The 26,408-nt window shown below is 48.2% G+C and overlaps 5 protein-coding genes across 5 annotated transcripts; 3 read left to right on the top strand and 2 right to left on the bottom strand.

Annotated features, from left to right (window-relative positions):
* Positions 1–3,403: 3,403 nt before the first annotated feature.
* On the bottom strand, positions 3,404–11,844 carry LOC114445867 (microfibrillar-associated protein 3-like). The gene is made up of 4 exons (XM_028421145.1): positions 11,826–11,844; positions 6,507–6,600; positions 5,759–6,037; positions 3,404–5,683 (listed from the first exon to the last, which is right to left on the bottom strand). Exons 3-4 carry the CDS (start codon positions 5,991–5,993, stop codon positions 5,037–5,039), a joined length of 882 nt encoding a protein of 293 aa, XP_028276946.1. The 5' UTR covers positions 5,994–6,037; positions 6,507–6,600; positions 11,826–11,844; the 3' UTR covers positions 3,404–5,036.
* fam114a2 (family with sequence similarity 114 member A2) lies at positions 7,044–10,716 on the top strand. Its single transcript, XM_028421144.1, has 14 exons — positions 7,044–7,303; positions 7,638–7,874; positions 8,198–8,297; positions 8,384–8,485; positions 8,589–8,707; positions 8,790–8,924; positions 9,013–9,177; positions 9,262–9,385; positions 9,458–9,543; positions 9,623–9,727; positions 9,822–9,946; positions 10,027–10,099; positions 10,174–10,227; positions 10,420–10,716. The coding sequence occupies exons 2-14, from the start codon at positions 7,662–7,664 to the stop codon at positions 10,519–10,521; spliced, it is 1,503 nt and encodes a 500-aa protein (XP_028276945.1). The 5' UTR covers positions 7,044–7,303; positions 7,638–7,661; the 3' UTR covers positions 10,522–10,716.
* On the top strand, positions 11,433–14,590 carry cnot8 (CCR4-NOT transcription complex, subunit 8). The gene is made up of 7 exons (XM_028421146.1): positions 11,433–11,518; positions 12,423–12,636; positions 12,732–12,925; positions 13,003–13,164; positions 13,262–13,406; positions 13,488–13,598; positions 13,831–14,590. Exons 2-7 carry the CDS (start codon positions 12,520–12,522, stop codon positions 13,957–13,959), a joined length of 858 nt encoding a protein of 285 aa, XP_028276947.1. The 5' UTR covers positions 11,433–11,518; positions 12,423–12,519; the 3' UTR covers positions 13,960–14,590.
* An 838-nt stretch (positions 14,591–15,428) lies between these two features.
* Positions 15,429–24,244, bottom strand: gemin5 (gem (nuclear organelle) associated protein 5). The gene is made up of 28 exons (XM_028421744.1): positions 23,990–24,244; positions 23,572–23,726; positions 23,320–23,501; positions 23,092–23,243; positions 22,918–23,016; positions 22,627–22,759; positions 22,393–22,558; positions 22,024–22,236; positions 21,732–21,817; positions 21,208–21,290; positions 20,491–20,627; positions 19,986–20,059; positions 19,635–19,816; positions 19,297–19,436; positions 19,054–19,225; positions 18,752–18,976; positions 18,629–18,685; positions 18,437–18,556; positions 17,978–18,073; positions 17,769–17,906; positions 17,534–17,681; positions 17,337–17,456; positions 17,048–17,258; positions 16,714–16,977; positions 16,477–16,639; positions 15,886–16,279; positions 15,728–15,815; positions 15,429–15,659 (listed from the first exon to the last, which is right to left on the bottom strand). Exons 1-28 carry the CDS (start codon positions 24,129–24,131, stop codon positions 15,495–15,497), a joined length of 4,305 nt encoding a protein of 1,434 aa, XP_028277545.1. The 5' UTR covers positions 24,132–24,244; the 3' UTR covers positions 15,429–15,494.
* Positions 24,245–24,422: 178 nt separating this feature from the next.
* On the top strand, positions 24,423–26,132 carry mrpl22 (mitochondrial ribosomal protein L22). The gene is made up of 7 exons (XM_028421745.1): positions 24,423–24,512; positions 24,600–24,642; positions 24,979–25,114; positions 25,200–25,265; positions 25,543–25,620; positions 25,704–25,773; positions 25,861–26,132. The coding sequence occupies exons 1-7, from the start codon at positions 24,488–24,490 to the stop codon at positions 26,067–26,069; spliced, it is 627 nt and encodes a 208-aa protein (XP_028277546.1). The 5' UTR covers positions 24,423–24,487; the 3' UTR covers positions 26,070–26,132.
* Positions 26,133–26,408: the final 276 nt, after the last annotated feature.

Genomic DNA, 26,408 nt, shown 5'->3' with positions numbered 1-26,408 from the left:
TGAATCCAATAAGACAGCATGGCCAGAGCTCTTCAGAGCAGAACCATTCTGCATCGTGTTGTCATCTCATCAGTACCTCCCACGTCCAGCCGATCTGCACAGTTGGGGCTTGGCCGAGACCTCCAGCATGTCAACTGGGCCTGAAGAGGGGCACCTTGGAGCTCATCCTCCCTGAGGTGCTAGGGAAGGCAGACCAGAATCCACAATCTGCACAGCAATCAAAGGCACCAGGAACCAGAAACCCCCAAATAACTCCATCACTTTGGTCAAAGCTGGGGAGAAGATTCAACCACAACCTCCGCAGGAGGACCTCCTACCACGGCACAGGACTGGCAGCTCATGGTTGACCTCAGAAATGTGGTGAGAAGTTCAGAATCAACAAAGCAAGTGGCTCTACTGGAACTTATTGTCCCTTGGGAAGACCAGACTGAAGAGGCCAACAAGCGCAACAGGGCAAGACGTGCAGAGCTGGTTCCCGAACGCCAGAGCAGGGGCTGGAGAGCCTGCTGTGAACCAGTAGAGTGTCAGAGTCAGTCACTGCTGTGAGCAGCAGCTGCAAAGAGCCTCCAAGGACATCCTACAGGCCGCTGAGAAGGCCTCACAGAGGTGGATCAGAGGAGGGGATTCATGGTGCAGTGGGCCACCTGGTTCCTCAGCTGGACCTCAGGTCGTCTCTTCCTGGTCGACCTGCAGGAGAACAGTAGTTTCTATCAGAAGAGTCTGGATCTCCACTGCTGCCTCTTTTTAAATTATAATAACCACAGAAACAGGAAGAAATGTGAATCATTCTTACAATAACTCTGACGTCAGGAGGCAGGAAGTGAGCTCGACGTGAAGCCTGTGGATTTTCAAACCGGATGATTGATGGGCAGGAACTCAGCCTTTAAACCTTTAAACTGCAGCGTGCAGACAGCTCAGAAATCATTACACCTGCCTCTGCTGATCTGAAGAATGGTAACAGAAGAGAGAGGGCCGCAGTGGGGCCTCATTTCTCCACAGACCAGAACCTTCATTTGAGCTCCGTAAGTACTGTTTCACATAATGCAGCAGATTACAGCACTCGACAGGCGACAGGCTCTGTTTTTAGGAATCAAACCGCTGGATGAATGGAGGAAACTTCCTGCTCCGGCTCTGCAGTTTCTTTGTGTTCCTCTTTTAAAAAGAAAAGATGGGTTTTAATAAGACCTTAAAGTCCTGACGGTGACTCCAGCAAAACATGTTCAGGTCTGTGTGAGTAATGAGGAAGGAAGAACTGACCTACAGCTCCCTGAGCTACATCATCAGCACTGACTTCCCCTCACTGCGACCTTCTCAGTGTGGTCTGCATCTGTCAGAAGGATGTGAGGAGCTGACCCCCGCGACACCTTCACACCCCCAGAGAGCCGTTATTTCCCATTAGTCCTTGACAGCGGGGTCGTCTGTAACGGCGGGACCCTGCAGAGAAGCAGGTCGGGCGCAGCGTCCTGTCACAGTGTTAGCACATGCTCCACAGGGTCATCTGAAGATAAGCACAGACCTGCTGCAACGAGGTGAAGCTCTCTAAGGCATCTCTCAGAGAGTCATCAGTTTACTGCCTCCACTAGAGACACAGTGAGCATTAGCCTAGCATTAGTATTAGCATATTTTATGCCCAGTATCAGCCAATAGAGATGCCTTAGAGATAATACTGTCCATCAGTTTTATGAGCAAACGCTCACTATCTGCCTCCACCACAGGAGGGCGCCAGATATCCACTCTCTGCATCTGTAGCTCGGTAGCTAAAGGCTAGCTTTGTCTGCAGAATATGAGGCTCATGTGATAAACTGAAGAAGTCTCTGTTTGTCCTTCGGTGGAGCTCGGTCTCCCGTCTTAACGAGCAGATCCGAAGTCCGATCCATCATCCGGCCTCCTCGGCCAGTTTTCTGTCTGATTGGAAATAAAACAACAGGAGTAACCTGGTTTTTATGAGCAATTTAAATTCACAACAGCCAAATCCGCAGCACACACGGGCTTCATTCATTATGTCATAATCAGTGTGTGGATGGTTTACCTCCTACACACACACACACACACACACACACGTACACACACACACACACACACACACACACACACACACACGTACACACACACACACACACACACACACACACACACACACACACACACACAGAGCGTTCCTCCTTTTTAACCCAATCAATTCATGCAGTTCACCCTGCTGGAAACATCCTATCCTTAAACCCCCCCCCCCCCTCCTTAAACGTCTGCTCTGACTCGGCATGATGAATGATCGCTCGGCCCAATCAATTCTATTTAGATAAGCTCGCCTCCAGAGAGGACGGGAAGAGGAAGAGGGATGGATTTTTTCGAGTTGTTCAACACAAAGGCCCAAGGTTATTGTTATGTGGGACGCTCGCCAAACTGATGCTTCACAGGTAGCTGCATTCCAGCAGAGCAGCCTCAAGGAAAGATGGAAAATTACACTGTTACATAAAAACAAAGTCACGGTTTAAACAACAACAGCAGCAGTTCTGTGAAAAACAAACATATTTAGCAGCACAGGATGCAGCGTGCTGTTAACCTGCAGTGTTTCCTCTCTCCTGCTGGATTAGGGCATCACTGGCTCTGACTCTTGAGGTCCAGGTCTCAGAACTCATCGTCCAGGAGGCAACAAAGAAATCCAAAAACTTTTTCTGCCACTTTTTTTGTGTTACTTTAATAAAACAGTTGTTAGAGTGACCTGCAGTTTCTTCATCAGACGTCCCAGTCTTGCTGGAAATGTGCAGCTGTGGTTCAGTCCTAAAAAAAACCCTCAGATATGGAACCACACAAATGTCGTACATACTGTCAAAAATATGGACAATATCTATATCCTGATAAATCTTGTCACGGGGTGCCCCAGGGCTCCATCATGGGTCCCCCTCTCATTGCCATATACACCACCTGACTGCGTGTCATGACATCATATCTAAAGCAGTCCTAGTTTCCTTCTGCCCCTCTGACGCAGCCTGTACTCCACATGTGTACTCATATTTCACAGCTACATGTGTAATCCATATTTTTAATTTTAATTCTTTGGAATTAAACGTCTTGTAAAGTGAAACTGTGGCCGTGTGACTGTGAGTGAGCATCACGCTAAATAAACATCAATAATTCTGCACATTCATTTTTAATTCTATCCCACAAGTTATGAATATTTCAAACTAAGGTTGAACTAAGCGCCGCATCTGAAATGTAAAGGAAACTTTACACTTTAAGGACTAAAGCTGAGCAGCAGCAGCTTCCTGAGCTGCTGACAGATGAGCCTCACTGTGGGCCTGAGGTGTGACGCCAGCGTCTCTCTGCCGGGTTTCACACTGACTGCAGACATGTTTAAGCCAACAGCGCCTCTGTGTGGCGGCGGGAGCAGAGTCAGACCCACATGTTTGTGTTCTATTAGATTTATTTTCATTTCAAACTCATCAGAAGGAGAATAATCCTAAAACATTTCAAGTACAGGTTCACAGTTTACATCAGGACACAGGAAGACTTTTCCTCCGGACCTCAGAACATTTCATTCCTCAGCATCCTGAGTAGGTTTTTCTTGTCTTTTTAATCCCAGGAGCTCCACTCACCCTAATCTCACTTTGACCACCACATTTGACTCAATGTCAGTATCTACTGCACCAAAATATGAAAATCTGTGCTTCTCTTCTGCAGAAACTGTCAAACATGCTTCAGTTTTTATCAAAATATCACAAAAATATGAGTGTTTAGTAACTGTAAACAATAAACACCAGACGTCCTTCACTGCTGTGTTTACCTTCCATGATTCATCTAATTAACAGTGACACGTGTGACAATGCTGAGCCTGATAAATACACAGAGCCACTCATCATACAGAGTCCCTGACTGGATCACATCTGCATATTCAGGAGCACTAACTCCATCGCTTTGTCACGTTCTGTTTCTTCAGTCGAACTTTTTCAAACTTCCCTTTGATATTTCCCTGTTTGTGCATTTTTCATGAAAACATGTTTACTCCCTGTGACGAATCAGTCACTTCAAAGCGAAACCTAACCTGTAATTAGCTGCTGGCAGGACTCAGAGACCTGTGTGAGACGCGTGAGATGCTAATCACAGGTGTTATTCCCGCTGTTTGTACCGTGACTGACAGCTAAACAATCCACACAATGAAGTCCCGGCGCATCATTTTTGCTCTGTGGAAGCTGACGAAAGTGAAAAAAATGACATCTGAGGGAGGATAATGAGCTCTGAGACATGCTGCATGCAGGGAATATAAGCCGAGCTCACGGTGGCTCATTTGTGCTTTGAAATAATGAAGTTATAGCAGAAAACACCTGAAATCAAACATGTCCAAGATGGACAGGAACTCAGGGGCTGCATGCTTCTAAGGTTTCTGCCTTCATAGGCACGGCCTGTGGAGACCACAGATGTTTAAGCTACCAGAAAAGTCCTGAAAAGTGTGATGACCTCATTGTGCCGCTGTGGCACAATCAGGCCTTCAAAGGATCTGGCCTCTGTGCAGGACTTTCCTACTGTCACAATGCACCTCTGCTGTGTCCTCGACTTTACGTTTTCATAGTGTTCTGTGTCGTTTGTTGTCAGGAAAACAAAGGCTGCCTTCGAAGGAGCCTTCAGAATTGGACGAGGTTGTGGCCCTGATGCAACCACTGAAGGACACGGTGGTCGTAAGGATGGTGTTTGTAGACTGTGCAGCGGTCCCTGTGAGGAGGCCTACGTGGGTCTCGTGTAAATTTGAACTCAAATCAAATCTTTTTGAAACAAGAGGGTGTGGCCTACGCATCATTTTCTACTTTCATCAGTCGCTGTCATGATGCTGTGCCCCTCTGTTGCCTAGCAACCTAGCAGCAGCTAACCTAGCTCTTACATGTGTATTTTGTGATCAAGTTGAAGGTCTATTGAATCCTTTTAACAGATGCCGTCGGCCTTTGAAGGCACAGACCCTGAATTGAGAGACGACTCTGGTCATATTTACTCAAAAAAATTAAACACGCTATTTGAAATAAAGATCATCAGAGACAGGTTATCACAGGTTAAATGTTACTGACTCTCTCAGAACCTGTGTGGACTGAAACTGTGACGCTGCCTCCATCGTTCCCTCGACTCTTACTTGACACCAGCTTCTGACACACCTCCACCTCCTCCTCCTCTCTGCTGGAGCATGGCGGGCCTATCGCCTGCAGGCTACCTGGGTCTGCAGCCTCAGGGTTCGCAGCTTCCTCCGCGACCGTGCGACAGTTCAGGATGAGCGGCGGTAAAGGGATGCTGCGCGCAAGCTCCTCGATATGACGGGCGAACTCCATGGTCTTGAACTGCGTCACCTTTGCAAACTCCAGCGTTTTAGCCGACGTGACGATGGGGATGTGCTTGGCAACCTCAAACGCCTTCTGCAGTTTCTCGGCGCCCTCCATTCGGAAGAACTCGTTGATGGCCCTCTCCGTCTTCTTCAGGTGGCTGCTGACCATGCACAGCCGCGCCACGTTCAGGATCATGGTGATGGTGAAGGCCACCAGGCACACGATGACATAGTATATCCCCAGGCCGCTGTCTGTGTGAGCCACACGCAGGGTCACAGTGTAGTTTGTAGCACTGCTGGAGGCGACGCAGGTGTAGCGACCACGATCCTGGAAGGAGACCACGGTGATGTTCAGGACGCCATCTTGAATCTGATACTTCCCACCTGCAGTGAAAAACACATATTATCTTCTAAAGTTGCGTCAGAACATGTTGGTCATTCACTTTCTGGAGCACTAACCTTCGTTTACACCCAGCAGGGGCCCAGCAGAGTTGAACCACTTCACGTCATCACGGCTGCCAGTCACGTTGCACTCAATGAGCACGCTGGACCCCTCCTTCGCCACGATGTCCCTGCTGGAGGAGGGGCCGCTGGCTGCTTCTGACCTGCTGTGAGCGCCATCTGCTGCCCGGCTGCCGAGCAGCAGGGCCGTGACGAGCAGGTGTGACAGGAGGTGATTCTGAGGCAATGACATGCTGACAGGACTCAGAGCCTCAGACCAGACCAGACCAGACTAACCTGCAAAACAGGAAGAGAGACGACAGCTACAGCTCAGACAGTTTATACACTGTTCCATACTTTTCAATTAATAATTCGGTTTGTTTTGCAATACTGTTCAGGAGTACTATTTGGAGTTTGATGATGAGGAAGTCAGCAACACCACTCAGCTGATGTTATGAGTTATTTTAAAAGTAATGGAAGTAGTGGAAGTGTTTGTCTTATGACGTCATGTCCACACAACAGTGTACATATTGTTACATTACACTTTTAAAGCGACATTAACCCACAAATTCCCCCCATCAGTCCTCATTCTGCCGCTCCACCATGACACACTGTAATAATCACGGTAAGGGTTAAATCAAATTTAGCGCTTTGTGGCAAACAAACGCTTTATTCAACTTCTTCCGACAGTTAACGATACAAGTCCTCGACAGATGTAAACATGAAGCACTTTTTACAATAATAAAGTAAAGTTTTAGTTATTTACCCTCAAGAGTTTCAGAAAGAGCGAAATCCGTGCGATCCATTCACTTCCTGGTTCAGGTAGGAATGAGTGGGCGTGGCCTCATGTCAGCTCTGCACTACAGGTGAAAGGAAACAACAACAATAATATAAAGAGCAGAAGAAGAAACAGTTTATATCTAAACGTGTTATTTTATCTAATTTATTAATATTTATTTAATTAGGGATCTTTTTAAATATAACTTTTTAAATATTCATGAAAAGTAAAAATTTAGTAAAAAAACCTTTTTATTTTATTTTATTCGTACAAATCAGAAAGTTTCCTTCCGAGACAAACCGGAAGAGGGGCCGCCACATTTCAAAATAAAACCACAAGATCTGAAATGCAGTGTAAATTATGATCATATAAAACTTTATCCTTGCTTTTGGTTTTTTTTTATAACTATTATGCAGAATAAATCATTTTTTGTCCTTTCCACATATCGCTGCATCAGTTTGTGAGTGTCGTGTTTGAGCTCTGTGTTTATTTTGAAGGCAGCCACCGGAAACACTTCTGAGCTTGGCTAGCTGTTGGAGCTGCTGCTCTTTGAAAACAAACTGTGACGTGGCTGAACCCTGCTGGACCCAAAAACACAGCAAGAAAGCCCGAATGAGTCAATAATTTACTGTAAAACTAAGAAACCTTTAAAGTGTGAATGCTGACGGGCAAACGTTAGTAAAACACACAGACCTGTTTTAGTATCTTTTGTGAAAGAACCTGCTAGCATACAGAGACACCGTTAACTGCTAGCATCAAGACTGACAGCTGGAGAGGACGAAAAGGTGAGTTTAGAAGAATGGAGGTAGATTTATATGTTTATATATCAATAAATAATGTGTTAATAGTGTGCAAAACATCGGTCAGTACAAGAACAATGTTACATTAAACGTTACGGACAAGTTTCAGAACATTGCAGTCGCTAGCACCCTCTTATAAAACCTATTTAACATATCAAGCTCTGTTGAATTCTATTATATAATTATTTATCCCGATATAGATAATATTTTGTATATCACTGATATCTAATGTGTAGCTAAACCCTTAAACATCCAGCTTTCTCCGTATTAAAAGTTTAAAAAGCTAACTGTGGTGTGTTCTGCTCCTCTCATCTCACAGGCATGCACTGAGGCATCTGACAGGATGTCCGACAGCGAGGCTTCTCATACGGCGGCTGATGGGTCACCTGAGGCGCTGCCAGAGACCCACGATGCCTCTCCGGCTGAGTCTGACAGCTCGTCGCCAACCACGCCTGACAACTCAACCGATGTGGCCCCGACGAGGAAAGCTAGGAGGAGGCCGGAAGCCAAACCTGAAGCTGAAGAGACGCCAAAAGCTGAGGAGCAGCCAGCAAAGGTAGATGTTCTCCTCTTTAAGTGTTGCCAACAACTCCTCAGAGGACACCTCACAGAGCCTGGGTTTCATCCTGGCTTTGGCCAGAACACTTTGGTATTTTCTGCTGCATTTGATCAACCAAACATTCCTCCTCTCAGCTCATCAAAGGAAATCACAGTTCAGCCACTTCAAAGAGCCACAATAACCCAAAGTACAGCAAAGACATGAAGAATTATTTCTGATTTCTCACCCTGAACAAGCTGCGGTTTCTTCTAATACTAAATGTCTTATTTGTCATCCATTCATGTTTTCTGCTCTGTCTCGTCTGTCCTCTTTTCTCACAGACTTCCAGTGAGACGACCGTGTCTCAGGGCAGTTGGGGATACTGGGGCAGCTGGGGCAAGTCCATCCTATCCACAGCCTCAGCTACTGTGGCCACTGTGGGTGAGTATCCGTCACATTCATTCTGTCTTCTTGCCAGAGGGGTCAGTTCTGTGTCTAAGCTGTCTTTTTCTGTCCCCTCTGTCCAGGTCAAGGGCTCACCCAGGTGATAGAGAAGGCTGAGACATCGCTGGGAATCCCCAGTCCGACCGAACTGTCAGCTCAGGTGGAGGAAGAGCAGCAGCAGCAAGGTGAGACGCTCTATGATGTGCTGTGTGTGTAGGTTTGATGAACATGAACCATGAACAGGTGTCAGGAGGAAAATAAATCACATTTTCCGGTGTCTGTGTTTAGACTCGTCTCCTGTACATGATGGCGGCAGTGAGACAGACAAAGCGGCGGCAGACGGGCCGTCAGCGGTTGGAAGTGCGATGGGAATGTTGTCGTCGCTTACGAGCGTTGTTCAGAGCACGGTGAGTGGACGTTAAAGACACCCGTGCATCAGTGGATCTGCTTGTGCTGCAGCTTTTTATCTGAAATTAAACCTTCTCTCAGGGTAAGACGGTGATAACGGGCGGGCTGGATGCTCTGGAGTTCATTGGGAAGAAGACCATGGATGTGATAGCTGAAGGGGATCCAGGCTTTAAGAAGACCAAAGGACTCATGATCAGGAACGCCACTCTGTCTCAGGTGGGGACAAAATAAGTCAACTGATCTTAATGAAGGCCAGTTTCACTTGGTGACTTTTTCATTTCAAGTGCCTCTGTTTGTCCGTCAGGTGTTGAGGGAGGCGAAGGAGCGGGAGGAGCTGCAGACGGCGGAGACAGAGTCGTCAGACTCGGAGAAAAAGGTGGTCGCTCACTATGGGATGCTGTTTGATGAATTTCAGGGTCTGTCGCACCTCGAAGCTCTGGAGATTCTGTCTCGAGAGAGCGAGTCAAAGGTTGAGTGGACATTTCTCTTCAACTCTTTGACCTTTCCTGAGGTGTTGCTTCCACAGAGGCTTGACTTGTTACGTGTGCTGCAGGTGAAGTCGGTGCTGACCACTCTGTCCGGAGACGAGCTGGTTCAGCTCAGAGGAGAGCTGGACCACATCAAGGACTCCTTCTCCTTGGTGGAGTTTGATGACGAGGAAGTTGACGAGAAGAAAGGTAATGCCTTCAGAACACCTTCAGAAACGTCATTGTGTCAACCAGACTGAACATTGGCTGAAATATTTTCAGATGAAGACGGCTCAGAGTTTGAGAGGGAGCTGATGGAAGCTATGGAAGGTCTCAGTGTCTCTGCAACAGCTGACAAACTCACAAAGGTAAGACCGACCCTTAGAGTGGTTAACCCATCTGCTCTGTTGTAATAAGCATGATCATGTGACCCATAACTTCCAACAGGCCTGTAAGAGCACCTGCAGCCAGATCACTGACATGAACAAACCTCAGAAGGAGGAGGAAGAGGAGGAAGAGGAGGAGGACGGAAAGAAATCCCTCTCTGTAGAGGTATGTCCACTGTATTCAACTGATATGTAGTCTGTAGTCTTTGCACTTTGTGTCCTCGTCAGTTGAGCAGTGTGTGTGTGTTGAATCCTCTCAGGAGGTTCATGCTGCAGCTATCCGAAGTCTGGCCGAGCTGACGGCGCGATCCATCGAGCTGTTCCACAAACTGGCCGAGATGATCCTCTTCTCCAACGGCAGCGCCGAGCCCAGCGTCCTGTCACAGTGAGACAACCCGCAGAGAGTCAGAGTAACAGCACAGTTCGATCTGTCTGACTGCATTGTATTTTACCGTCTGTCCTCAGGTTGACCGTTGTCCTGTGTAAAGAAATCTCACTGCTGTCCAAGAAGTTCACGTCCTGCCTGACATCAGCAGGGGTGAGTGTGGACACGGTGACGCAGTGACACTCCATCAGTGCTTCTGATTTGACCTGAATGTTCTGTTTTTACAGTCCAATGAGAAGAGAGACGTCCTCAACCCGCTGATTACAGGAGTCTTTTTAGAGGTGTGTGTCAGATCGCTTCATCCCCACAAACACACACACTCTTTACTTCAGAAGAGGAAATTTATGAATGTGTAGCTGTTCATTAAGGAGGTCGACACATATCACAGAGTCCCTCAGGGCTCTATTCTTTAGATCATTCTTCTTCTAAGTTACACGGGCTGTATAATAACTGGCCTTCTGAATCCCACACAGGCTTCCAACAGTGCGTCTTATATCCAGGATGCTTTCCAGCTCCTCATGCCGATTCTGGAGATCTCTCACATCCAGAGGAGATCCGAGTCCTCCGAGCAGTGACCAGCTGACGCCTGCGCTGCCAGAAAACACAAGGACTCTGTCTGAATTTCACTCGGCTCTCAGAGGAGGAAGAGCGTGTGGTCGTAGTAACAGTGTTAACTCTTTGTGGTCTAAAGTGGACGGTGTGGATCCACTAGCTCCAATCTCAGAGGAACAGAATGAATTTATAAAGAACAATAACAAGTACACTACCTGTTTTACACAGAAAAAGCTTAAATATGCCTCAAAGAACACCCAGTAATTATCTAATAATTATAGCTGGCTAGATATAACTGAATAATAACTGTACATTTAGAGCTAAATTGTTGTCTTTGTTCTCCACACATCAGTTTTTACATGAGCTTTCTGGGGTTTTTATATTTCAGAACACTTCCTGTCTATTTTTCTGCCTCAGAAGTGAAAACTTGGAACCATATTTGAGTAAAAAAAAAAGGTTGGACAGCTCCTATGTTTAAGTGTACGCACATGCAGAGTGTAAATGTCTGTATTTTAGGCTGACTTATCGAAATGCTAACAGCTGTGTGTTGTGAGCATGCAAACATATCTTTTTGGAGCAATATACTGTATGTATTTCAGATGGTATTCAAATAAATATGCTTTCTTACAAGTTTGTATGATTGGTGAGTGTGTAATTGTTTAATTTGTGCATTAAAAAACTTGTTTTCTTTCATTTGGGGTAAGTAAAAACAAAACAACAAAATTAAAAAAGCCACAATTTGAACATATTATTAACAAAATTTGCTTTATGCATATGAGTACCTAACTATAAAAAGCTATGTTTGTAAAAGAAAATGGGTTTTAAATGTCCAAAAAATCTTTTAAAAACAACTAAACCTGGTGTCGTAGCAGACTCCAGAACAGCAGGTGGCGTTGTGCACATTACAAGATCCGCCAATCAACACAAAGCGAGAGGCGGAAGCAGAAGCAAGAGGACCAACGAAGAAGAAGTCAGAGGAGCGATCAGCTAGCTTGGTAGCATCATCGAGGAAATTCTCAGGTAAACATGAATTATATACTTTCCAAAGTAACACTGTGGTTTATTTGCAATAAATGCCGCAGTACTGAGCTGTGGAGACGTGAATAAGCTGAGCTGGTTTTATTCTTCTCTTCTAACACGTTAGCTTGCCCGATAACGCGAGGGTTAGCTTCTAAACGTTAGCCTTTCGTGCTAAGCGCTGCGCAAGTGCTTTATAACCTCGTTGTAGCTTCGTTCATTGATATTATTTCAAACTGCGCAGTTACCAAAAAGTCCTTATTTTCGAAATATTATCTTTTAGTCCTAAAACACTGAAGATAAAACTTACCTTTTTGTCTTTAGTGCTGCTGCGTTGGTTATCCTCTTGGCTAGCTTGACATAATAAACAATCACTTGCTGCAGTAGTTCACTGTGATGTTTGTTAATATGATGAGAAAAACATTTTTTTACCAACCGCTGAGTTTATTTTTCAATTGTTTATTATTTATTGTTGTAAAAAGCGAAAATAAATAAATAAAATCACTTTAATATTTGTTACTTTAAACGTTGTACAAGTCCGTAGTAGATAAAAACTACAATCTCAGGCACTTATCGTTGAATCAAAAGCTTCAAAACATAAAAATATTTCTCAACTCTAACAGTTTGTAAAGATGCAGGGATGCACCATGCATGTGTTGACTTCAGGTGCCATGAAAAGCTTTTACTGGCAGTCAAAATAATGTAGACAATATTAAACCCTGGCTTAGTGAGACTTTCTCCTGTTGGAGAAATCATAATGTTTGAGATCTATATCTATAACTTTGAACTGCTAAGTTGAGCTCTCGCTGGAAGCAGAAGTAGTGGTGATATTATTTTGTAATGTCATTGTGATACCTGTGTGGCAGTGAGATTGAAATCTGTTGTTTTTCTTGTTGTTTTCTTGCAGAACTGTTGTGTGTTTTCGTCACAGTGCATCCCATTGCCCTTCGTTCACGAGTGCTGCAGGATTGTTGGGGCTTTAGCTCTTCACCTGACCTGCCACCATGCCAGCTGCACTTACAGACTCCAGTCACATAATCTGTGAGGTCTGGGCGAGCAATGTGGAGGAGGAAATGCGGACGATCCGGCAAATTATTCAAAGCTATAATTACGTTGCTATGGTAAGACGAGTGTTGTTTTTAGAAGCACTGGATGTTTGTGTTGTGTTAATTCTTTCAGAATTAAGTGTGTTTTTCTTTGAACAAATGTTTAACAGGACACAGAATTCCCTGGCGTGGTCGTCCGACCGATCGGCGAGTTTCGCAGCACTGTGGACTACCAGTACCAGCTGCTAAGGTGTAACGTCGACCTCCTGAAGATCATCCAGCTCGGGCTTACGTTCATGAACGAGGACGGAGACTATCCACCCGGCACGACGACGTGGCAGTTCAACTTTAAATTCAATCTCACGTAGGTGGACTCTCCGGTCTTCTTTGTGTTCCGGCCTTACAGGTGTGTCACTGAACTGTCTGTTATCCTCCTCACAGAGAAGACATGTACTCACAGGACTCCATAGACCTGCTCCAGAACTCCGGCCTCCAGTTTAAAAAGCATGAGGAAGAGGGGATCGACACGCTCTACTTTGCCGAGCTTCTCATGACGTCTGGTCTGGTGCTGTGTGAAAACGTCAAGTGGCTCTCCTTCCACAGGTCAGTTTGTAATCTGAAGGGACTCTTGGAAGTTTTTGTGACGGATCCTTTGTACTGAAGGACGTCGCTAACATAAAGTCATCGGCTGCTTTTTCAGTGGCTACGACTTTGGCTACCTGGTGAAGCTTCTGACGGACGCCAGGCTTCCCGAGGAGGAGCCAGACTTCTTTCAGATCCTCAACCTATTTTTCCCAGCAATCTACGATGTCAAGTACTTGATGAAGAGCTGCAAGAACCTAAAGGTACAAGTAGCTTCTGATGTGCACCGAATTAGAGGTGCTGCTTCAGCTCTGGAGGTGACTGACCGCCTTGTGTCTGTGCAGGGAGGACTACAGGAAGTGGCGGACCAGTTGGAGCTGAAGAGAATTGGGCGGCAACATCAGGCTGGATCAGACTCGCTGCTCACGGGCATGGCTTTCTTCAGGATGAAAGAGGTACACTGACACTTCTCGTCTGTGCTTTGCATCTTTTTAAAGTTCACTGTAGGAGCTGCAGCATCAACATCTGTGTTTTTAGTCCTTTTCTTTTCTGCTGTTGTCCTCCATACTGTCCACACTTTAACTATAGCTTACACTTCATCACAGAGATCCATGCTGCTGGTCTGAACTGTTGACATAGTTTAACATAGAACCTGCATCACAGCGAAGCCTTTTCTTGTGTGTTCAGCTTTTCTTTGAAGACAACATCGACGATGCAAAGTATTGTGGGAGATTGTACGGCCTGGGCTCAGGCTCCAGCCAACCCCAGAACGGCATCTCCAGCTCGGGTCAGGAGGAGACGAACAACAAGCACTGATGGACCGAACGACTCTTCAAGTGGAAACACGCACTTGTTTTAAAACCCAACCAGCAGACCCCCAATCATCCATCCACCTACTCACCCCTCTGACGTCCCTCAACAGGACTTTGTTTAAGGCCCCCACCTGAGTGACTGCAACACGGACTCACAGTGACAGCGGACCCCTCGCTGCTTCACTTGTTTCTTTTTAGTCGCTTTTTACCGGCCGTTTATTCACCACCCTTTTTTTTAAAAAAGCATTTCTTTGTACAGCATCAGTGACGCCCTTCTTTACAGCATGGGACCAGCTCCTGTTATCATACTGTGACTTTTTTAGGCCAGTTCATCCTCCTCCTCCTCTCATCTTCATCGGCGGGACACACCTCTTTGTTGCAGGGATTTCATTTTTTTAAGTTAATGCTGGAAGGGGCCTGTAAATTAAAATGTATAATTTTGAAGAAAATAAAAATGTTTTAGCTCTTTTCCACGTTCAGAAGCTTTTAACAGTGGGCGCATGTGTTCTGTACATCCACCCACCCAACCAAACTGTCCACAGTCAGGTTTACACATGTTGTGCTTACTGTTGTTTTTACATTCGACGTTGTTTTAAACAGTTGTATATTAAATTGTTTTGTATTTTCAATGTTAACATTAAGCAGTGGATCTTTTCTTTAAAAATAGCCGACGCACCTGTGTTTGTGTCGGGGACAGCAGTCAGTCAGGTGGTGCGCCCTCACATCTTTAAAGGGTCAGTTCACCTCAGAATCCAGCATTTGAATGGAGGAGAAGAAGAAGAGGCAGAGAGGACAGAGGAGGAAACGTGCAGCAGTCATACAGGCTGAAGAGTGGGACTGAAGGTGACTGGAGATCCTCACGTATTTGAAAGTGGAGGATGCAGTAACGTCACTAATAGTTTTAAAACACCTTAAAAAGTAGAACAACATGTGGCTTTAACTCCTTTGATTTAAAAAATGAAACATTTCCAGGCTTATTGTTGAAATACAGGACATTTTGTGGATCCATTTATTTTTGGCTGTCCCCAGAGCGCCACCTCATTTGGAACAGGAGGTTCAGGTGCTGCTGACAGTAACAGTGAAATTGCCCACAGGTGTGTGACCTAATCATCAGGATACCTTCAGCCAAGTCAGGTGAGAAGTGTGTGTGTTGAAAATGAGCTTTTTCTTCTTTATTATTATTTAATTTTAGGCCGAGTGTCGTCTCACTCTGCAACAGAATAACTTGATTTTAAAATGACACCCTGAACTTGGACGCTCTGCTCCAGAGTTCTCCATGTGGGAGCTTTGAGAAACTGAATTCAGAAGTCTGCTCGAACCCAGACCAGAAGCAGCAGCAGTCCCTTTAAAGCTGCTTTCTGCACACGCTTTATAACATGTAGGCTCAATATGGCTGAAATATCATCATCATCATCATCGACCTAAATATTTGTGATGAGCAGCTTTTATCTTTTAGACTCAAACTTCCATCACTTTGTAAGAATTCTCTTTATTCAACAAATATCTGTACAGCTTCTCTAAGTGCTTCAGTCATAAGGATCAGCTGAGGAATCGCCGTGAAGCTTTCAGGAATGAGGGACTGGTCCCGTGTTTCTGGAGCAGATCTTTGGCCCGCTGTTGGAGGGAGTCTGAGGGAGACGGCGAGGACCGGCCGAGATGAAGGAGGACCAGGCAGCATTCCAGAACATCTGGATGAGGATACATCTGGAAGAGAGAAGTGATGGTGAGTGCAGGAGGCGGCAGGCGTGGCAGCGAGCTGCTCTGAGTTCTACCTTGATGGTGTTGGGAAGGTCTGACAGTGTTTTCTGGAAGTTGGACATCTTGGTGGACAAAGAGAGGAAGGTGTCCTTGTCCTCAGAGCTGCGGAGAAGAGACATGTTTAAACAGCAGCTAACAGCAGCATGCTAAACCTGGCGGTGACGGCCCTCACCCTGGCCCGACATCAGCTGGTGACCCTGTGGCGGCGTCCGGCTGACCTCCCTGAGCGCGGCTGTGCCACATCACCATGACGGCCAGCCGCTCCTGGATGTCCTTCACCGACCTCTGCGTGGCCTGAGCGGCGGCGTGAGGCTCCGACAGAAGCGGTGACGCATCAAAGTCCAGTTTATCAAACCTGCTGGGAGGCGCAGAGAGCTTCTCAGCGGACAGCTCTCCGTTCACCTCGTCAGCCACTGAGAGGGAAAGTCTGCCAGCGTTCCTCCACCAGTGTGCGTACAGGCGGTGGTAAGAGATGAAAGCCTGCAGACTGCTGGCTGCAGCTTCGGCTTCTTCTTCTGTTACATGAAGGGTTTTTGGATACTTTCCTGAAAACACCCTGACGTCACCTGACAGGAAGAGAAATTTATTTTAGTGTTATAAAAACAGAAAAGCAGCAGAACTGTCAAGAGAAGAAGAATCAAACGAAGCTGCAGCTCCACCCATCACCACAAGGTGCCGCCAGATCAACCCTAGCATAAATCTTCAGGGATGAAGTAGCTTTTCATTCAGTGTCTGATGTGTCTGATGAGACGGCTGGACGTACCGTCAGGGAACAGCTGCCTGCAGAGCTCCGCTGAGACGCTGCAGTGTCCGGCGTCCCTCAGCCAGGCCGCCGCCTGCCACAGCTCCTTCACCAGCAGCCCGTCATCATCCAGCAGCCAGCCGAGCACGGCGCGGGTCAGGTGGAGCGACGAGTACAGCAGTACCTGAAGACACCGAGTGACATGTGTGACATTTAACCCTTTAGGCATCATTTCATCCCCTTGTGTGCGGGCTGTACCTGTCTGAGGGGAATGTTGGCGCTGGGCGTCGGACTCTCCACAGACCGCAGCTCCTGCAGCAGGACTGTGGCGCTGCGATGTCTGTCTGACGTTTGTGAAACAGCGAACTGCTCCTCCCACACGTCCCTCACTCTGTCCTGGATGTGAAGTTCACCCGGTGACGCCCATGGGTGACTGGAGACGCAGGACGCCGGGGAGATGACGTCAGAGTGGCCCAGCGTGGAGGCCAGCAGCTCAGCGACACAGAGGTGCAGTCTGTGGACCTGCAGAGGGCGCCGATCAGGTTTAACTGTTCAATAGATTCATTGATTTAATGTAAAACCTGATACTGACCAGCAGGCCGTCCTGCCAGCTCAGCACCTCCTGCGCCTCCACCCAGTCCTGAGCAGCAGCCAGGTCTTTAGCGCACCGCAGCGCCAGCGACTGAGCCAGATCCGCCTCTCCGGAGACTCTCGCCAAGGTGGCCGCCGTCCTCAGCGAGGGGACGTCGTTCTTCCTGGCGATGACTTTGGCTGCGTCAAAACTGGCTCCAGCAGCGAGGTAGCTGGGAGACGAAGATAAAAACTGGATATAAAAAACTGTTTTACCTCAGCAGAAAGATGAGAACCTGTCCGGCTCTGACCATTTAGCAGCTGCAGAGAAATGTCCGTCTTTCTCCAGCACGGCGGCCCAACACGTGTACAGCTCCTTCAGGACCGGCTCATCCGCCGGCAGCCTGGCTTTGACCAGAGCGATGGCCTCCCTGACGTCAAACACAGACAGGTCTGTTAGTCACCTGCAGACAGACAGCACTGAAAACCAGGACCAAGCATCAGGAACCTGTAGAGCCTGTGGGAGCGCAGCAGCTCCGCGGCCTCGTAGACTCTGTTGAGTGACAGCAGGTGGGACGCCGCCTTCAGGTACTGCTCCTGGAGACACAGCTGTTTGACGTAGGCCTCCACGGTCCGGCTCCACACCTCGAACCCAGCTGGAGGAAGAGACGACACCCAGAAGGAAACACTGTGGAACTGTAACCTCCACCATTCATCAACATGAGCAGTGAAGAGGTCTCTACCTGAGGGAGTGAGGGAGAGCAGGTGGTCGTTCAGCTCTCCTCTCTCTGTGGCGAGCTGCAGCGCCCCCGCCAGGTCCCCGCTCCACAGCCGCAGGTACACAACAGACTCGTAGTGACCCGCCTCCACATGAGCCTCCTCTGGACAAAAAAAGGAACGTATTATTTATGAAGCACACTGCTCCTCTCAGCCGAGAAAACAACAAACACACCTTCTTCCTCGAACATGTGGTGCAGAGCCGATCTGTCGGCGAACAGGCCCAGGTGGACGTGCTCTCCCCGGCCTGGGACACAGCCTGCAGGGGGCGCTGCAATCCAAAGACACAAACCATGTGACATCTGCTTCTAAGTCTTGTTTTACTCATGTAGCAGCCTCAGTGTTCATGTGTCAAAAAGTGCAGTTCCTTGAGCAGCCACTGGAGGGCTGCATCCCCATAGACCTTTAAAATGTCCAACTATAAGCAGGAAAAGCATGTGTACAGCTGGTTTGTTGAGGGAACTTCACATCATGAGGACTCTGTTGTTATGGCTGAACGTATACAGACTGAAATGTGCTGATACACGGCAGCCAATCACAGACAACCTGAAGGTAAACAAGTAGCTGCACCTGTGCTTTTCTGCGTTATCAGGGAGGCAGAGCTGTTGCTATGGTGATGATGCTGATGTCTCACCGTGCTTGTGTGTGACGGAGGCCAGGGTGATGCAGTCCTGCAGCAGCTCCTCCTTGGGCCGGTGGTCCATGGACGTGCTGATGGGCAGCATGGAGCGAGGTTTCTTCTTCTTCAGCAGGTCTGAAGACAAACTCCAACATTTCCATCCAGAAACATGCTTGTGATGAGTTTCAAAGGTTCTGACACACGTACCTGGTTTGTCTTTGGGCTTGGCAGCTGCAGCAGCTTTTCTTTGCGTCTCCAAAGTGGCTGAAAGAAAATTCACTCTGACATAAAACGCAGCAGAAACCTTTGATGCGTTTTGGACGTCGCTACCTGCTGGAGGCACCGAGCTGCTCGTTGAGCTGACTTCATCCTCCTCATCTTCAGCGGACAGCTCTGGTCCCGGCGCCGCCTTCTCTCCTCCTGTAGCGGCCTCTCCGTTGGTCTCTGGCGGTGGTGTCGGTGCAGCCGCTCCAGCTCCAGACACCTTCTTGTTCTTCTTCTTCTGCTGCTTCGGATTGGCCTTCATCTTCTCCTTCAGCTCCACCGACTTCTTCCCTGAGGATAAATGTGCAGACGCCACGGTGAACGTAACGGTAACACCGGATTCTGCCTGATCCAGCACAGATCCTCACCTTTAGGCGGCTTTGTGAACTCCTGCTTGGAGAGGTTCCACTCCTGCACGGTGAAGTCTTTCCCTCCGGTCCAAATCACATCTGGATCAACCGGGGACCAGTCAACGGACAGGAGGTAACCGTGGTGACCGCGGTAGTTGGAGATGGCCGCCTCCTCCAGGACGTCCCACACCTGAAGGACAGCGGCGCATTTAGACGACGCTTTCTGTGGTTTCGCTCATGTGAGGCGGGCCTGGTACTGACCTGAGCGGTGCCGTCATACGAGGTGGTGACCAGCCGGGCCTGGTGGTGTGGGCTCCAGGCCATGCCAGTGATTTTAGCTGTGTGACCACACAGCCTGCGGTGCGGCTCCGTCAGCACCACGGGGCTCTCTGGAGGATTCTCTGCACGAAAGCAGGTGTTAACACAGCCACTCTGTTCCCAGCATGCTCTGCTCTGTCTGACTTCTGTTTAGCTGCTAACAAACTAGCTTCACTTCGAACCAATCAGATGCTCACTTCCTGGTTAGCTTACACAAACACCTCATCCCTGCTGGAAAAAAAGTCCAAATAATCAGGAGAAATTCTTCCTTTGCCTCCCACCTATCACAGAGCGCAGGTCGTGCACGTAGACGATGGCGTTGCTGGAGCCCGAGGCCAGCAGGCCGTGCAGCTCAGGAGGAGAGCTGAGGTCGGGATGCCACCGCAGCGTGTTGATGATCTTGTGGTGCTGCTGGATGCTGCACAGCAGCTTCAGAGTGGGAGCCTGATACACGTCAATGCACCTGGAGGAGGGCAACAAAGAACCTCAGAAAGTCATGAAGTCAGAAGACAACACATTCTAATTCATTATTCAAACGACGCCACACTGTCAGTGGACAGTTGGTCCCTCCCTGGACTCCCACAGGGCGCCAGCATGCTATTAGACGGGTTGCGCCCGGGCCGTTCACTCACCCGTCCTCGTTGCCAATGGCGACGACTTTCCCATCTGGCTTCCAGCTGAGGTCGGTGTGCGGGGACAGCTTGTGCTGTTGGGAAGCAGAGCTCACCTTCACTCAAATCACCTCCAGTTACATTCAAACAGAAAGCTGCGCTGCGGATAACATGGTGTGACTGTCGGGTTCGATTGTGGCAGACATGGTTCCTGGTTCCGTTACCAAGGAAACACATGTTGTTTTTTGTAAATGTGTTATTTGAGAAATGCTGAAATGTGACTTCAAAGTAACATTTGGTTCAGTTTCAGCCTGCAGATCAGAGAGAGAGACTCACAGGTGAGTCCATCATGGCTTCCTGGTTGTTGCTGCGGAGGGCAGAACTTTTTGTTTTTACTGAATCTTTAAAGTGCAGGGTGATGAATGCTGTCATTCGGCGTGCATGTGGAGGATCTCATATAAATCTTGTGGTTAAAACTCATCCAGGTGTGACTGGATTATTCTGGATTATTCTATCCCTGGCCCACCTTGATGTTGTTGGTGTCTCTGATGAGCCTGTCGATGTCCGTGGCGTCGCCGCTCAGCCTGGCCGGGTCGTGCTGCAGAATGACGCCCTCGCCGGCGCAGCTGTACAGGCTGTAGCACGGCTTTCCTCCCGCTGCACCTGCACATGCAAACACAAACCGCATCACACTGCTGCCTCTGCAGGAGGTGCTTTAATCTCAATCTGAAGAGTGAGGCTGTGTGGAGATAAGCTGAGGAAGAGGAGGCAGCTTCTGCCGATTTGCTCTGCACACCTTTTGTAACTCATCCCGACCATCAGAGCCAATCAGAGCTCCGCAAACTGAGCTGAAATGGTGCCAATGCTGCGGGTAAACAAATTAGCAGCTCCTTTTGTTGGTTTAGGAGCCATCAGCAGATTGTTGGCACGGCAACAATTACATTTACAGCTTCAAAGCTGAGCGAGTGATACGCTAATCAAAATGTCATCAGCCGACAGCTGGTGAAATTAACTTCCTACGTCTTGATTTCCCCACAAGCGGCTGGAGCGGAGGGAGGTGAGGAGTAAGTGTTTTCTCAGCTCATTCAATTACAGAGTCGATTACAAAAGGCCGTGCCGAGATGTTTGGCCTCTCTTTTTCCGCTGACTTGCTGCTTTTTGGCATCCTGCTGCCGGAGTTTTTGCTGGGTCAGAGCGTTCAGAGCAAACAGCAGCAGTTGCTAAGAGTTCATTAGGAACTTACCAAATGACATCGGGGGGACCGGGGGTCCCCAGGCCAATGTGTACACGGTTTTTCTGTGATAGGAGCTCGATATCTGCGGAGGCCTGGGAGGAGATGAAGCAGAACAAATGCCCAGTCAGGGACGCATGATGTGGAGAGCAGCAGGAAAATAGGACTCGGGCGTCTCAGGGGGGACTGTGGGGGGGATCCACACAGCTCCAGCAACCGAGGAAACACAAGCAGACCGAGTTTTTAGAAAAGTCTGCAAGGTCAAAATCAGGTCGTCTGTTTTTACAAAGGAAAATCACATCAAAGTTGTCGTAAGGCTCCAAAGGTGTTCACTGCACTTCGCTGTGTGTCCACACGAGTTCAGTCTGTGTCCGCTGGTTCTGAACCCTGGAAATCCAACTCCGACCCACAGAGAGCAGACGAGGTACCTCTCCACAGGAGGTGATGTCACACATGCAACCACAAACAGTGAGGAGTACCCCGTGGCCTCCGCCTGTGACTTTCTGTGCAGCGTTTGAAGAAGACACAGATCTTACTTGTTGGAGAAGACGTCGTAGATCCCAACTTTACCGTCATCTGTTCCAAACGACAGGGATCCTTCTTTCTGTGGGTGCCACGCCAGCTGCACAGAACAAAGACAAGACTTTTATGCAGCTTATCTCGAGTGCTTCTGCTCTCATCATCATCATCATCATCATCTTCAGACATGGTGGAAGTTTAAAGGATGCTGTCGCAGGTTTACTGATGCCTGAGGCTGTTTCTCTGTTTATTTTCCCTCACTGCTCTCAGACTTTAAATGAAACATCGGCTCTTTCAGACGTTTCTCACCGCTGTCACTTTGGACTTGATGCCCTGCCAGAAGGACCGGATGTCGTACTGGTTCTGAGTGGTCAGCGTGTTCCATGCGCGGATCATGTTGTCGCCGATGCCCAGCGCCAAGCAGCCTGTTCCCACAGGGGAGAAGGTCAGCGCGTAGACGAAGCCGCCAAGCGTGGGCAGAGTCCGGCAGCAGTCCAGGGAGGCCAGGTCCCAGCATTTAATCTGGGAGAACACAGAAACATACATTTACCAAAACACAAAAAACAACAACTCTACATCCTTACAAGAACCTAGGAAGCCATGATTGATTCACATGTGACCAGCAGTCACGTGACACAAACTCAGGAAACATCCACAGCATGTGGGGAAGCTTCCCACCTCTCTGTCCATGGAGGTGCTGACGAGCAGCTCTCTGCCGTCCTGCAGCTGAACCGAGCTCATGTTGAAGACGATCCTGCTGTGATTCTGACCCTCGGCAGCCGAGCCGAACAGAGTCCACCTCTGCTTCCCCGCCTTGGTCAGGTCCCACATCAGCAGCTCGCCGCTGCGGATGCACACGCGTCATTAGCACTTGCACGCTAATAGCCTCATTGTGTTGTTCTGCATGTGTACCTAAAGCAGCTGGACACCAGTTGAGTCGGCCGTCCCTTCGGCCAGTGGACGTTAAGCCACAGTCTTTCTTTGACCGAAGGGTCGACAGCTGAGCCTCTCTTCTTCAGATATGGCAGCTTCAGAGTCATCACGCCTGCGAGAAGGGAGGAGCGAAGACTTTCAAACATTTTAATCAACTCTTTATGCTACTGTGCAATGAAACATCAACAAGAGACACAAAGTGCTCCAATTTACATGTTTTCTAGTATCACATCACACAGATGATCCATAAACCTGCTGGTCTGAGCTCACCTTTCCCCTTCGACGTGCTCCAGATCCTCACCGTCTGGTCTTTGCTTCCTGATGCAAGATAGCAGCCGCTCTCCTCCCCTGCAGACACCCCATTGGTCGCTGTAGAATAGAATAAGACATCCTCTCAAAATGTTTGTCTCTGCGACACAATCGTGCATCATGACCCGCTGCTACCTTCGCCGTCCTCCGGTCGGGGGTTGAGGGAGCCCTCGGTGGCCAGCGGCGCCCACACCAGCGAGTGGATTTCATCGTCGTGTCCACGGAGCCGGTGCAGCACCTCGCCCTTCTTGCTCACGTCGATCAGTACGATCATGCCATCTTTGTACCTGCAGCAGTTACAGATTCAGACCCTGCAGTGTGAAAGCAGAGTCTGGTTTTTGTTCTTTGTGGTGGCGTTCTTACCCGATAGCCACGTAGTTCCAGGTGTGAGGGGAGCAGGTGAGGCAGAAGACCGTCCTGGGCTCGGGGAAGAAGCTGGCCGTGTCCCCGGTGTGGTACCAGTGACAGACCACAATCCCTTTCTCGTCCCCGGACACCACCAGGTTCTTATCCGCAGGGGACCAGTGCACCGCTGAGACCGGGTTCTGTGAGGACACACACCTTCACTGACCTCCTGCTCACGTTGTGTGTCTGCTTGTGAACGCCGACACTCACCTGATGAGCCGCATGCTCCTTTACCAGAGTCCTGCTGTCCGAGTCCCACAAACGGATGCTGCCGTCGTTGGAGGAGCTGACGCAGAGGTGACTCTGGTCCGCATGCTGACAGAAGGAGAAGCCCGACACCAAGTCCTGATGGCCCACCAGCTCCCCTGGAAGCAGACAGAGACCAGGGGATCAGGGGATTTCATGAGGAAAGACCCGAATTCAGGCCTCAGAGACAGAACTTTTATTGATTACCTCTGATAATGTGTGGATAAAGAGTGAGAGAGACAGAGGGAGAGAGAGAGAGAGAGAGAGATTCTAAGATTTTCTGAGGGGAAATTTAAATTTGTCTGAATTTCCAAAAAGTCTTCATTAGCCTCCAGGGACTTTACCCTGAACCTGCTCTGTCTGTGATGTCCCGCAGACTCACCTGCGACCCTGCAGGAGGATGCAGACACGTCAATCAAATAGATGATGTTTTTGGCTCCAACGCCCAATAAACCGCTGCTGCTGACGTCACTGCAGCGCGAGCAGTACCAGTTGGGAGAGGCGGGAAGCGACCTCTCCCGCATCGCTTCTTTTCCGCTTCGATTCTTCTCTAATAAAGTCTGGAAAACACACCGAGACCCGAGAACTGCTCACATGGATCTGAACTGTCGTAGCTACAACATAAAGGGGCCGTACAGAGCAACGTGCTGTCGTAAATCACGCCGGTGTCCTGTACGGAATCAGAGCTTGGACAAACCATTTCGAATTTGCGTTTTTTTTTCAGTGCGCGAAATACGTAAATAACACAACGTATGTAATCGAATTACTGTTAATATTACACACACAATACGCAGTTAAGCAAATAATAGCTTAAAACGACACATACGCTGTAAACACAACTGCCGTAAAGCGAATCCGTAAAGCGTCGTAAAAATCCATCATGGCGACTGCAATGACAGGACGTGGTGAGCAAAATGCAGCCTGATCATCCTAAAATCTGCTCGTTATTTACCGTATTTAACACTGTTTGAACGTCTCCACCCTGTTTTCAGGTGTCGCCTTTATTAGGAATGTATCTGCGGTTTTACATTCAAGGTACGTGCACCGATATTAGTCGTTCTTTAGCTGCACAGCTAATGCTAACTGTGAAGAAGGACACACTGAGAACAGCTGATAGTGAAACTGAAGGATGTCTTACTGCATGTTTAGGACAATACTCAAATGTAAAGCAGTTTGAAGCGATGACTTCACCTAGTGTGGACTAAATTACACACAGTTGAGGCAAGATGGAGGCTCAGTAAACTGGTTGTGCTAATCAGCTAGAGGCTAAGGCCACTAATGTGTGTGTTTAAACCTGTGCCAGCTGTACTACTGCAGGAAACAACATGCCTCCTGTCCAGCAGTGCACTCAAGTTTCTTTGATTCTTCCAGGTTCCAGGTTCTTGGCGGCGGCCCTCAGCAGCTCTCATGTCTCCACACCAGCACGTCCCTGCAGTCTAAACAGTGGGAGAAGAAGAACCTGGTCATGTTTCCACCTCAGCAGCCAGACGAGCCCCGCAGACCAGCGGTGAGGCTCTCTGTTTGGAGTGTCCTGCAGGACACAAAGCTCTCTGCTGTCTGTTCTAATGACTCAACACTTCATATTTCCTCAGGAGGTCCACCACAGCAGGAGGCAGATCAAATACAGCAAAGACAAGATGTGGTACCTCGCCAAACTGGTAGGATTTTTAGGATGTTTTCTTGAGCAGTATAAGTTTAAAAGTCACAAGTAAACTGTTGTAACATGAGGTTTGTTGTCATGTCTGCTTGTGTTTGGATGCTACTTCAACCTGTTTCGCCCTGATGCAGTGAAGCTCGGAGACCTTTGTGCTGCTCGTCATTGTTTGAGTCTTGCAGTTTTCCTGTTGTTGGTTCAGGAATCACTTTGCTCACTCAGGCAGTACAAAGCCAGCCGCTGTGCAGCAGCCATTGTCAGCTTCTTTCTTCTCCTCACAGATCAGAGGGATGAGCATCGACCAGGCCATCGCACAGATGGAGTTCAACGACAAGAAAGGGGCAAAAGTCATCAGAGAGGTTTGTATCTGTGTGTTCAGCCATCTTGAAAATGTATTTAATGTCACCTTACATCCAGCCTGTCTGACTGCTGCTTGTTTCAGGTCCTTCGTGAAGCTCAGGAGATGGCGGTCAAGAATCACAACGTGGAGTACAAATCCAACCTGTATGTAGGTGAGTGTTTACACTGTGGGCAGCAGGGCCGACACACATCTCTTACACCTGAACTGGTCTCATCTCGGTCTGTTTCTCCTCCTGCAGCCGAGTCCTTCTCCAGCAAAGGGAGGTACCTGAAGCGGATCCGTTACCACGGCAGAGGCATGTTTGGCATCATGGACAAAGTTTACTGTCATTACTTTGTGAAGCTGGTGGAGGGCTCCCCGCCCAGTGTGGAGAAGAAGACGAGCTTGGACCAGGCCAAAGAGTACGTCCAGGGGCTCAAGAACCGGACCGTCATCCACAGTCTGTAATATTTCTCTCCGACCCGTGTATGTGTGTGTCATTTGATATTTGTAAATAAATACATGAGTGAATGAGTAAAAAAGCTCTGCTGCTATTTGTTTTTTGGGAAGTTCAGTCAGACAGACGTAATTTTACATTTAATAATGATGATACAAAAAAAATCTCCTGCTCTGTAATTCCAGTAAGTGCGCGGCTGTTTTATGGAAATGAGAGGAGATTATTGTATGAAACGTGCCGTGGTGGCGAATCATACAGGATGCTTCAGATTATCGGTAACACTACGCTGTGAAGAAGTAAAACACGTTTATTATTTTTACCTGAATTATTCCTTAATGTACAGATTATAG

This window comes from Parambassis ranga, chromosome 14 (assembly GCF_900634625.1).
Source record: "Parambassis ranga chromosome 14, fParRan2.1, whole genome shotgun sequence".
NCBI classification, from domain to species: domain Eukaryota; kingdom Metazoa; phylum Chordata; class Actinopteri; family Ambassidae; genus Parambassis; species Parambassis ranga.
The sequence above is the reverse complement of the archived record's forward strand: the minus strand, read 5'-3'. Positions and strand labels throughout refer to the sequence as shown.

Coding starts and splice junctions, on each gene's coding strand:
- gemin5 (XM_028421744.1), bottom strand. CDS start 24,131: ATGCGGGAGAGGTCGCTTCCCGCCTCTCCCAACTGGTACTGCTCGCGC. Junction 23,244..23,319: donor TGGAACTACGTGGCTATCGG/GTAAGAACGCCA, acceptor TAACTGCTGCAG/GTACAAAGATGGCATGATCG. Junction 17,457..17,533: donor CGCTCCCACAGGCTCTACAG/GTTCCTGATGCT, acceptor GTTTGACGTCAG/GGAGGCCATCGCTCTGGTCA.
- LOC114445867 (XM_028421145.1), bottom strand. CDS start 5,993: ATGTCATTGCCTCAGAATCACCTCCTGTCACACCTGCTCGTCACGGCC. Junction 5,684..5,758: donor CCTGCTGGGTGTAAACGAAG/GTTAGTGCTCCA, acceptor TTTTCACTGCAG/GTGGGAAGTATCAGATTCAA.
- mrpl22 (XM_028421745.1), top strand. CDS start 24,488: ATGGCGACTGCAATGACAGGACGTG. Junction 25,266..25,542: donor TGTGGTACCTCGCCAAACTG/GTAGGATTTTTA, acceptor TTCTCCTCACAG/ATCAGAGGGATGAGCATCGA. Junction 25,774..25,860: donor CAAATCCAACCTGTATGTAG/GTGAGTGTTTAC, acceptor CTCCTCCTGCAG/CCGAGTCCTTCTCCAGCAAA.
- fam114a2 (XM_028421144.1), top strand. CDS start 7,662: ATGTCCGACAGCGAGGCTTCTCATACGGCGGCTGATGGGTCACCTGAG. Junction 8,298..8,383: donor AGCTACTGTGGCCACTGTGG/GTGAGTATCCGT, acceptor CCCTCTGTCCAG/GTCAAGGGCTCACCCAGGTG. Junction 8,925..9,012: donor GGAACGCCACTCTGTCTCAG/GTGGGGACAAAA, acceptor TTTGTCCGTCAG/GTGTTGAGGGAGGCGAAGGA.
- cnot8 (XM_028421146.1), top strand. CDS start 12,520: ATGCCAGCTGCACTTACAGACTCCAGTCACATAATCTGTGAGGTCTGG. Junction 12,637..12,731: donor GCTATAATTACGTTGCTATG/GTAAGACGAGTG, acceptor AATGTTTAACAG/GACACAGAATTCCCTGGCGT. Junction 12,926..13,002: donor AACTTTAAATTCAATCTCAC/GTAGGTGGACTC, acceptor TCCTCCTCACAG/AGAAGACATGTACTCACAGG.